The sequence below is a fragment of the Diuraphis noxia genome, unplaced genomic scaffold (genome assembly GCF_037042655.1).
Source record: "Diuraphis noxia isolate RWA-SAM2 unplaced genomic scaffold, SU_Dnox_SAM2 contig0003, whole genome shotgun sequence".
NCBI classification, from domain to species: domain Eukaryota; kingdom Metazoa; phylum Arthropoda; class Insecta; order Hemiptera; family Aphididae; genus Diuraphis; species Diuraphis noxia.
The window spans coordinates 23,745,879-23,757,791 of NW_028301713.1; the positions used below are offsets into that span (position 1 = coordinate 23,745,879).

General features: G+C 29.6%; 1 protein-coding gene across 2 annotated transcripts; it reads right to left on the reverse strand.

Moving 5' to 3' along the window:
• Positions 1 to 982: 982 nt before the first annotated feature.
• LOC107169451 (protein mono-ADP-ribosyltransferase PARP12-like) lies at positions 983 to 9,432 on the reverse strand. 2 transcript variants are annotated; one of them, XM_015519182.2, is made up of 3 exons: positions 7,725 to 7,936; positions 2,417 to 2,690; positions 983 to 1,622 (listed from the first exon to the last, which is right to left on the reverse strand). In XM_015519182.2, the coding sequence occupies exons 1-3, from the start codon at positions 7,791 to 7,793 to the stop codon at positions 1,198 to 1,200; spliced, it is 768 nt and encodes a 255-aa protein (XP_015374668.2). In that variant the 5' UTR covers positions 7,794 to 7,936; the 3' UTR covers positions 983 to 1,197. The 2 variants fall into 2 exon arrangements, with proteins under 2 accessions (XP_015374668.2, XP_089079060.1); XM_089222934.1 differs by lacking the exon at positions 7,725 to 7,936 and adding an exon at positions 8,807 to 9,432 and having other exon boundaries at positions 986 to 1,622.
• Positions 9,433 to 11,913: the final 2,481 nt, after the last annotated feature.

The following is an 11,913-nucleotide window of genomic DNA, read 5'->3' on the forward strand; positions in this document are numbered from 1 at the left end:
CCATCTTAATTTTGTTTATCCACAGCCCCCAGACAACATTAAGTATTACAGCTTTATTATATAAATTTATTATTTTGATTTTAGATCAATAATTTTGAATAATGATTAATAATATTAGTACCTAAAATTTGTTTGAAATAGAAATTTTTATATTAACCAAGTCATATAACTATAGTTTTTGATTTTCTAGCATTGAATCTATGATCTAAAATGGCCGAGTAGGAATTCAGTTGATCTTTTTAACCTGTTAAAACTGTACTCAATGGCTGGATTTTAAAATTAAACAACTAGAGTTTTGTCATTACTTGTGTAACATAATTATTTGAGCTTGGTGTTGTAGGTTAAATTACATGTGTTAATCATAAATATCCAAAAAAAAAAAATGTTTGACATATATTTCATTTATCAATATCTATAATATATTTATTTTATTATTAATTACATTATTATATATTGATTTTTTGTATATAGTTGCATTACAATTTAATTTAAATATAATATGCTATTTTGTTTAAAATATATTCTATTTGACAATAAATGTGAAAAGTGTTGACTTTTAAACTTGTTCTTTAACAATTAATTTCTTAAGACCCAGATCTAATTTATCATTTAATTGTTTTATTTAATATTAATCTAAATTCTGAGGTAGTGAAGGATGTATTCGTTTTATAGCTTGAATATTATTTTTTTATTAGAATTTTAGTTAACAACTTGTAAAAAACTTATTAAAAATTGCATTAAACTGAGAACATAAGACATAGGTAGTAAATATATGAAAAAATTTGATTACTTACTTTTAACAATCATTCAAGCAAATGGTTAAAATCACCAAAATCAGTAACAAGTCATCGCATTTAAAAACTAACCCCAAGCAAAGTTTATTTGTCTAAAATATCGTGACATTTTTCCTTTTGGTAGGTGTTTCGTTGTTAACATTGACAACATTTCATAGTGTATATTAAAGAAAAACAAAAATTATTAAAATCTTGTTCATTTATTTGCAGAAACATGTTAAAATAAAAAAAAAATTAAATTAAAAAATTAAAAATATTAAAAATAATAATTTTGAAAATAAGTACTGCCTTGCTTTTACCTATTATAGTATTTAATTATAACGCTACCTGCGATGTATGATAGATAATAACAGTATTAATAAAAAAAATTGAACAATTTAAAGACAATGTTATTATGATATGGTCAATAATAAGTGTCACCATCATATTCATAACCATAACCATCATCATCGTAATCGTCATCGTCATCATAATCATCATCGTCATCGTAATCGTCATCGTCATCGTCATCATCATCGTCATCATCATCGTCATCGTCATCATCATCGTCATCGTCATCATCATCGTCATCGTCATCATCATCGTCATCGTAATCATCATCGTCATCATAATCATCATCGTCTTCATCACCGGACTTATAGGAGTAGTACACCAAATACAGGGGATAGAAGTCAAAATCATTGTATTTGACATAGACGAAGCCATTACGGCTCACTGTTGTGTCGGCTAAGCCGGGTGGAATAATCAAGCTGTATCCCTCGTTCCATTTGGGGTCGACCTCGTACATTTCTGTTACGAGCACGGAGCATATCATGATAACTCGTTCATCTGCAGCCGGTCATAATAACAGAAAAATATAACACTCTCATTATTGTAGGTAGGTGCCTCAGTTGAGATCACGTCTGGATGGCCAGATCAAAATTTTTTATTGGAGGAAGGGCATATTTTATATATTATTTACATAATATTATAATATTTAAATAATAAGAAAACCATAAGAAAAATCAAAAATGTCATACAAATACATAATATTAGTTGACATTATAAAGAAATAAAAAATCAACCAACCAACTGAAAAAATCTGTGCATTGAGAGAGATACTACAAGAATTATAAGTGGTAAGAAATAAATTAAAATAAATTAAAGTATATTTTTAGTTTTCTTCTGATTATTTGATATTTTTTTACTTTAAACCCTCAAAGTAGGTAACAGATCCAATTTGATACCAGAAACCACCATAAAAAATAAGGTATTTTTACTGCTTTTAGAGGTCACATAAGCAACACACTGCTCTAAAACAAAAACTCACAACTAATATATAAATTCATCGCTTCACTCTAAAGCTAAAAGGTGTCGACAGCAATAAAAAAAAGTTGCCAGGGGGTGGAAATCAAAATAATAAAATATCATATAAATAATATTACATTATACTATTATTTAAACAAATAAAATAATAAATCTATCTCCATTCAGCAGTCACCATAATCAGACCAAAATACCAAATCCTGTGCACATCGGAACTATTTGACAACAAATAATTTAGATGGGGCTCTGAAGCAATTTATGTGAAGTACAGTGGACTGGGTAGAGTCTACCCGGTAGACACAAATAAATTGTAATACCTTCGTCGGTAGAATTGTCAGCATATTTGTCGGCGTACTCAGCGTCGTCACTAAATGACACGCCGCATCCGTATCTGGAGCGCTGGGTACGACGCCAGTCGAGTCCGCTCTTCAATGACTCCAGGGCCCTGGATTTGGAGGTCACATGGTACAGCAACATTTCGTCAACATCGTTCGCTCCACTATTGATAGCTAACTGCATTTCCTCTTTGCGTAACAAGTACATGCCATACATTTGCGGGATGTTGACCATCTCTATCCAATCGACAAAGCACTGAAATGTTACGCGATGTTACGATCCGAGATACTTTATTACAAAGATAAGGGTTAGTTCCTGATTTTACGCTTTTCAGCGTTAAAAGTCTTAAAATGTAAATAATCGACGAATTCAAAAATATTGATTAAAATATAAGAAAATTATTTTCAAGTAAACTCCAAATTTAGTTGATTCTTATAGGACTACGACTACTCCCATAGTGTATTTTTGTTGGCGAAATGACAATGGTACCGAGTGTTTAATATAACAACATTTTATATGCACTTAAAAATATGTAGATACTTATATTATAATATTTTGAGTATATATTACAGAATTAATAAAATTCTACATTGCACAGGGAAGAACTTTGCTGTGTTGTAACGTATTTATTTATTTTTAATAAGAATAACCAATAATTTTAAATAGTTAATTTAAAAAAAATTTAATTTTCTTTAACTGATATAAATTGTATTTATACTATCTAAATACGACACAGACAACAGTTGCGGATGTGGTGTCCTCTTAATAATTAAGACAGTTATATAGTAGAAGTTAAAAGAGTACTAGGTCAGAGGTCTAGGTAGAATAATAAAACCAGAATATCTAAAGTACTGAAGAACGATAATATTTTGAATAGGTAATACTGAATTTAACGCGATTACCCTCCTCCTACCTAGGATTCACGGGCTTGGTGTCACTGTAGTTATATCCTTCGACCATATAAACTAGTTTATATGGTCGAAGGTTATATATTATAAGCAACGAATAAAAATAAAATAGTATTTAGTCGAATAACATTGGCTGCGAAAGTGTTATAGTTTATTGTTTATGAGTTTATGACTTGTAGATCTTGAATACGATTACGTGAAATAAGACGACACCGAGGAGGCCGATAATATCACCAAATAAAAATACAATTCGCGGACAATAATAATTATTTATTTATTTGCTCCTAATTCGAGACCAGCGGACGATTTAAAACAGTAGATCGGGACACAGCGGATTTGTTCGTGCAAGCGGACTGTTGTGATTATGTGTAGTGCTGTGTGTATAAAGAAATATTACAACACAATATATTATTATTTATTATTTTATAAATAATAATTCGACATAACCAGTTGTTAGAAAAGAAAATTAATTTTAAACAAATTATTATTTTTCGGCATAAAACTGACGTTTTCAAAAATGACATATCAACATAGTTAAAACCTGTATATCGTAATAAATTAACTAATATTTATCTGACCATAATTTAAAGATGGTACTTCAAGGTTATGTCAACTACCCGAATATTTCCAAGACTACCTCTATCTCTGTATAAGAATTTAAAGTTTATTTATAAATATACATTTCTGCGTTGTAATCTGTATCATCATAATAAATTATTTATCATTTAAGAGGATGTCAGTGCACTATTTGTTTTCTCTCTCTGACCCACGCGTAACATAGACAAAAATCATTTACGAAGAATAATTTTTTCTATGTCTTTAAGTAATTTTAGAGTAAAACCTTCCATTACAAAAAAAGATAAAGAATAATATTTTTGAGGGAATGACAAATCGATTTTATATTTTATAGATATTTGACTATGTATTCGACTTTCAAAATAAACAAAAAAATACTGTACATTTAAATAATGTTTAAATTATTTAGAGACAATATTTAGACAAATCGATATGTCATTCCCTCAAAAATATTATTTTCTATATTTTTTGTAATGGGAGGTTCTACTCTAAAATTACTTCAAGATATAGAAAAAATGATTCTGCATATATGTGTTTTGTCTATGTTACGAGTGAGCCAGAAAGAGAAAACAAATAGTGCGCCGACATCATGTTAATATTGTTTTTGATGTACAATAGTTTAGTATACAAGTAACTTTAGTAAATTGCCTTCAGACCAATAACTATTTATGTTAGCATAGGCGGATCCAGAGTTTTATATTTGAATGTGCCCGGCTCTTTTTTGTATTGTATTTATTTTTTTATATTACAGAGGGAATGAGGCTATAAACAAATCGCATCACATTAAATAATGAAATACAAATTACCAAAAGTATTATTATTTATTATTAGTATTTTTTATCGTTATTAGCGCGATGTCGATTTCCAAGAAAAGGCAATATTTTTTCGCTAAAAATAGTTACCACCGCTATTATACCGACCGTGGCGTTTTCGTATTGACGACAATAACATTGAGTAATATCATAAACGATAAACAAATACGCGTAGAACTGTTGAGTGTAGACACCAGTACCGTAACTAGCTTTATGTGCCCCTTGGCAAACAATGTTATTAATGAAATGTTATAATGAATTTTTAGTATTTATATGAAATAAAAATTGCACCCCTATCGCGATCATTTTAAACTGCGCCCTTGGCCACCGCCCACTTTGCCAATGCCTAGTTACGGCACTGGCAGACACTAGACAGTAGACAGTGTAGTGATTTAAATTATAAATATACTATATACATGCTTCATTAATAATGTAAAATAATAATATTATTGATAAAAAAATGCATGTAATTATTACTTTTATTAAATATTTCATTATTTAAGACTGATTCCGAACACTTTCAGTTTTACTTACAAAAAACAAAAATTAAAATAATGTGTATATATTATTATATTATTAATTATTATTATTTAATTTTTTCTCTTTATATTAAGGTGTGCCTTGGCACACCCGTAGATCCGCCTATGTATGTTAGTATTTCTCGTCAGTCGACAGTTATCCATAGAAATCGTCAGATATCATTTACCATACCGTCCATACCAATACCTATGCCTAGCCAAAAAATAAAGTTTTATTTGAGAGCATGCATTTTTTCAATTTTCCATCGTCGGAGAAGGAAAAAAATGTTAATGTTTAGGGAAATGTAACGTAAAAAAATCCCAAAAAAGGTAAAATATAATACAGTGAAACCTCCCTTAACGGACACCTCTAAATAGCGGACGTTTTTTCGAGGAAGGGAACATTTTCACTAATTATGTATAGGAAGACCTCTAAATACAGAACACTCTAAATAACGGACACTTTTATGACGTTGATATTAGTTATTTTTATCTTAAATTAAGAATTATTTTGGAATACCTGAATAAAAACCTGAGTTATTAAGTTATCTTATGTGTACATTATTATACTGTATATGAAAATCTTATCTTATCCGTTCAGTCATTGAAATATTATCGCGTCAACAAAGTATTATAACTAATGCATTGTCCTATGTGCGTTTAGTTGTGTTTGTGAACTACGCCTGCAATTAGTAAACAAACTAAAGTAATAGATTTTTTTTCAGAAATGTTAGTTTTTTTTTTTAAGCTGTATTTAATTAATGTAAAAATAAAATAAAAATTTAGGTAACTGTTTTTTTTTTCATAAATGTTAGTTTTATCGTGTATTCAATTAATGTAAAAATAATATAAAATAAAATTAATGAATTTATTTATTTGTTAAAAAAAATGTTTTCCTCTAAATAGCGGACAAAATTTCGGCGACCGAGAGTGCCTGCTATTCAGAGGTTTCACTGTATACGTTATTATATTTAGCTCGTGAAATCACGGATATCGTTTACGACTGCCGTGCGATTTACACAAATACATTGGTGAGTGTGAGGAGCGGCGCGTGGGTAGGCCGCGGTTCCTCCTCCGGTCTCCGACTTTTTCTTTAACGAATTAAGATAGTATCTTAATTCGTGCTATCTACTGATTTATATCAGCTAGCAGACTATTTTTTTTAATATACCACGACGGCACGACGTAGTAAGTGGTTGTAACTTATAAAAAATATAAAATAGTAATTAAACACAACAAATATTATAGACCAAGAAAATCATAATATATTCTTATTACATATTATACGGTATTATTTATACCAAACTAGTAAATAAAATACTTTTATAAGAAAAAAGTAAAAAACTACAACATGTATCTTAAAAAAAAAATTAAGACTGATATTACTATTTATTATTATACTGTTTTAAATCATTCTCATTATTATTAGGTATTTTTAATACCTTTAAATAGTATTTACTTTTATATTTGCATATTAAATCAAATAAATAGGTAGATCAATTTTAAAATAGTAGCTATTAGTTCCATTAGTACAAGAATCTTTGGGAATTGGTTCAGACCTTATAAATATGGCCCCTTTGCGAATAAAGTCTGCGCACGCTAATGTAATGAATATCATGGCATGGCTGGATGGCTGATATCACGAAATGACGAATATTAACTGATGTTAACAACAATTAAATTTATATGAAAATACAGTTATTGACTAGAGTAATATTACTTACGCGAAGTGACTGCAATGGCTATCGAAAATAAAACACGTGCATAATAAGTGGACTTGGGTTAGTGGTAAAGATTGATAAAAGTTTGTTTTCGAAAAGAAAAAAAATCAGGTAGTGGGCGTGTTTCCCGAACAGTGGATATTTTGAAGACTTTGTCACGGTACAAGAATCATTTTTTATCTAAGTTCCTGATAGAAAAACAGACTTTTTTACGACAATCAAGAATAACTTTCCGGAGTGTACCAAAAACGATTTATTCCGGTTGTTACCGTGCTTGTAACACTAAGTCACAAAGTTATTAATAAAATCATTCAGCTGCTAAAAAGTCAATCATAATTGATAATTGATATTACTTAATAAATTTATAATTTTGTGGACTCAACCGCAGGAACAAACACTCAAATAATTGAACGCCATTGGGGATCGGCAAAGAGGTGAAACAAAACACAGAGCAGAACTGCTCGTTAAAATATGTCAAACAATCTATTTTCAAAAATTCTTATAGGGATATTATGAAGTATTTTCCATCGCAAGAAAATCATTAACTTTGAATTTAAATCAATTTTAACTATTTAACTTTTGCTATACTATTCTTGTATATAATATGTATGTTTATAAAAAAAAATAGCGATAGTCGAGATTTACTATACACAAAACAAATATTAATTGTATTTTTTTTTATTCAATTTTACGATTTTAATTATTTAATTTTACAATAATCTATCTATACATATAAAATCCAAATACCACTCACCGCTGATCGCTGTAACTCAAAAACTATGCAACGTACGAACTTGAGATTTGGAGTAGAGGTTCTTCTCATATTTTCACAAAGGATTTTCAAAAATGTTGCGTTTTAGTGGAGTAATTAACAATTACCTATAATTATTTATCGTCAATACGTATTGTCCTGCACGGCACGGGCTCACGAGGGCACGTTGGGTTTCCAGCTACCAGCAACCTATCCTTTTTGTCCGAAGGTGAACAATAAGAATTGTTCCGAGAAGTTTATCGATAAAAATAATCTCTTGAATCGCGCGCACAACAATATAATATACCAATAGAATATTACATTATACTCGTATTATATATATATGTATAATAATCGTCGAACGATAAAATACACACCGATAACACAAGCCAACACTCATACAAAATATTAATAAAGAAGGCAAATATTGTTTATTTAATTGGTTTAATCCCTGGAACATTTAAATTGATTTTAAAATTTTTTTACCATCAGAAAGCTACAAAATCCCATGAATCTATAGGCTATATTATTATATCTTGATAAGTTGCCCTTAAATTTTTAATGCAAATTTGAAATTTTTTAAAGAAATAATAATAATATTAAATATATTTTTATACAATTTAGTATGGAAGAATAAGAAAAAAGCAATTTGTTATTAGGCAGCAATTTTAAAAATTGTTTCACTTATACAAAGCTAAAAACCCGATAAAATAATATTATTGAATATACTTTTAGTCCTGTATTTTGACTGTGTTAAAATTCTTTAGATTAAGATAGGGTAAATCCATGGGAAGTTTTGATCATGACTAGGCCTGGTATAAACGACGAATTAATCATATTATAGAGTCGGTATTTTTACGGGCGACGAAGTGCACGGGTATCAGCTAGTTACATTATAAAAGCAATATATTTACCTGATTTTAAAAAGACTTTCGTGTATTATTTTTAATATTCAATAAATCGCGATAGTGGACCCGGAAGTATTACTTTTTATATTTATAATTTCTCAAGACATAATACACCAGTGGCATAGGTACAATATTATTATAATCCAACAAATCACAATAATTATAAGAGGTACTCACATACGGAAAGGTGTCGTAGACTTCGCGTTTGATTCGCCGGATTTCTTTGAATTTGAGTCTGCTGTCGAGCTGGTGATGGGTGCAAACACATTGGCCGTTCTGCCTCCGCGAGGCATTGTGCCGCCATCGCAAAAGGGTCAAGGCGTGTGTGCTAAATTCCGACGAAAGGGTTGGTATCGTCCCATAAGATCGCGTCGTCTGCGCCATTGCGTTCAGATACGTTTGCTATTCGACCGGTGTCAAATAACCAGCGAAAAATTATAAACGACACAAACAATATTGTTTAGAAAAAATAAAAATAGACACGTTTTTAATGACAAAATATAATAATGTATCAAAGGTAGGTACCGTCGTACTGTACCTACACACCGAAATCGAATACTATCATTACTATGGCCAGGCGATCTACGACCTCTCCTATAATAATAATAGTTAAACGTGAATGACGCGCACCCGGCGACTGGCTGTCGATTTCGGGTTTCCCGAGGACCGAGAAGTGACCGTATCACCGCAGACGTCTACAACAATACTGTAGTCTTGTAAAGTTGTAATGCAAATTACTCAAATTGGTGGCAAACTGGCAAACTGTTTATTATGATATTGTCTGTGCCCGCCGCCGTAGTGGTGGGAATTATCGTTCCTTTTGTGGAATCGTTTCAATTGGCACAGACGCACAGTTACAATAAAAACTTTTTTATTTTTATTTTCACGGCCATTTTTTTTTTTTTTTTTTTGACAAGATTCTTTATGTCGATTCCAGTTGGTGCTGTTCAGTGGATCACGTGTTCTACTTCTACCACAACTGGGACACAGAGAATTAATTTTTTTAATTTAAATGTTGTCGACAAGTAATGACAAATTGAGAACGTTAAACGTAAATAAATATCAAATACAATTTAAAAATGAATAATAATCTAGATTCTAGATTCTAGCCTCTAGGTTTCTGGTTGTTGCAATAATTTATTATAGCAATAATATAATAATTGTGCGGGCGGGGCTGCCAACACAAGTCGTTTCTGGGAAATGAGAAAGTGGCATGTGCGTCTGATAACGATTTGTTATATTTATAAACCATGTTTATGTTTTTATTAAGCCATGGTAATATTACAGAACAATTCTAATTGCATCCATATTGTTATAAATATACTTGGTGATACCTCAACTCGTGTGTAGTGTGTAGATGTGCTCATAAATTAGAAGCAGTACATTTTACAAATCTGCCTCCATCGACACCACCACCATCACTACCATCACCTCCAAAAATCAACGGAGCCGTGGCTCAAAAAAACTGCATCGCCACGCCACTGATAAAAAGTACCGATTCCAAAATACTCGTTACATCGGTACATTATTTATTTAGTTACACTAGTGTAATCTTATACTCGCATTCGTATTGTTCCGCGTAGGATGATCAAAATACATATATTTAAAAGTGTACTCGTTCTCGCAATGGATATTTATGATGAATATGCTTCGTTGCTCGTAAACCCATTATACAACAAATTATCCATGTTACCTATTATGGAAATAGTACTCCTAAGAGGTTCTTTAATATCGATATACCGTTGAAACATTATCATACGTGGATGAGTTCCGCCGTGTACAAACGTCTTGAATTAACTTTTTTTTTCGGGTACCCCATTTGTTTTTGTGCATTTTTAAGTTTTAAATTTGCTTTTGTACTTCGTTTAAAATACTCAACGATGGTTTTTACTCTTTATGAACGTTTTTTATTTCCCCTAGTCTGGATTGTGCAATTAGATTTAATGTGTGCACTGTGCAGTGTGCAAGTGTGCTTTAAACAGGGGACATGGCGCCAACGCCGATGATTTTATATTCGCAGCATTGTCACTCACAGCAACTTTTACTTTTTCTGTTATACTCTTTAGAACAATTATTTAAAAAGAATGACAAAATTTACAGCTGTGTGGAATTTTCCACTATGTTAAAACATCCAAGTAAATATGTTTTTAAAACACATTCTTCTGGATCTATAAAATGTACAGTGACAGCAATAAAACTATAATTATTTAGGAAAGTCCAGCCATCAGTTATAAATGAAATATATTTGGCATTCAATAAATTATTTCCAAGGCTGGGCAAGTTAACTAATTATTTTAACTCGTTAAGTTAAGTTAATACAGAAAAATGTAAGTTAAGTTTAAAGTTTAAAGTTTAAAGTTAGTTTTCTTATTTATTTAACTCTTTAAAAGTTAAAAGTTAATTTGAAAAAAAAGTAACTTAACTTAGTTAAAAATAAGTTAATTTTCTTTTTTCATGTACAATAAATTATCATACATTTTTATCAAAGCTTAACAAATAACACAATATAATGGAAGTCTAACTATTTTCAATAAACATATGTAATTGTATTAATTACAGTAGGTACTTAGTAAGTACTACTTACATACTTCAATCTATTATAAAATCTAACAAAACAAATAAATTATTTCAATGTATTTTTTTTACCTACACGTTTTCCAAAATGATGGCTTAACTTAAAAATTTTTTTTCTTGTTGATACCCATTAAATTTGTAAATTGTAATTATTAAATTTGTTATTCGGATTTAATTAGATAAATTACACATATACATATAACATTTTTGTTTTATAATAATATATTATTTTATTATTATTTATTATTATTATTATATTATTTCACATATTTTCTGTGAATAAGCAGAATAAAATAAAATATTATTATCTAATACTATTATTATTACTCGTAAATCGTTTTTCAAATTTTATATAGGTAGATAGTTGTACTTATACACGTTATTCTAATATCTATTGAAATTTCAAATATAGAAATAATGCAAAACACTCACATTCATATCGTAAAGTATTTGGTTATTCCCACAATTATTATTTTTATACATATAATATACATATATGTATATATAATATCAATAAGTTATAAAAATCAAAATATAATTTTAGATATATGAAATTTATATAAGGACAAATTAATAAATTAACTCGTTAAGTTAGAAGTTGATAAAAAAAAAAAGAAACTCGTTAGGCTGGAAGTTACTTTTGAAAATAAAAGTAACTCGTTAAATAACTTAGTTAAAAGTAACTTAACTTTAACTTTTTAACTCGTTAA

Excerpts from the sequence above, each read along its gene's own strand:
- LOC107169451 (XM_089222934.1), bottom strand. The coding sequence starts at position 9,013 with ATGGCGCAGACGACGCGATCTTATGGGACGATACCAACCCTTTCGTCG. Across the intron at positions 2,691-8,806 it reads TCTACGACACCTTTCCGTAT|TGCTTTGTCGATTGGATAGA; the intron begins GTGAGTACCTCT and ends GTAACATTTCAG. Across the intron at positions 1,623-2,416 it reads TGACAATTCTACCGACGAAG|ATGAACGAGTTATCATGATA; the intron begins GTATTACAATTT and ends GACCGGCTGCAG.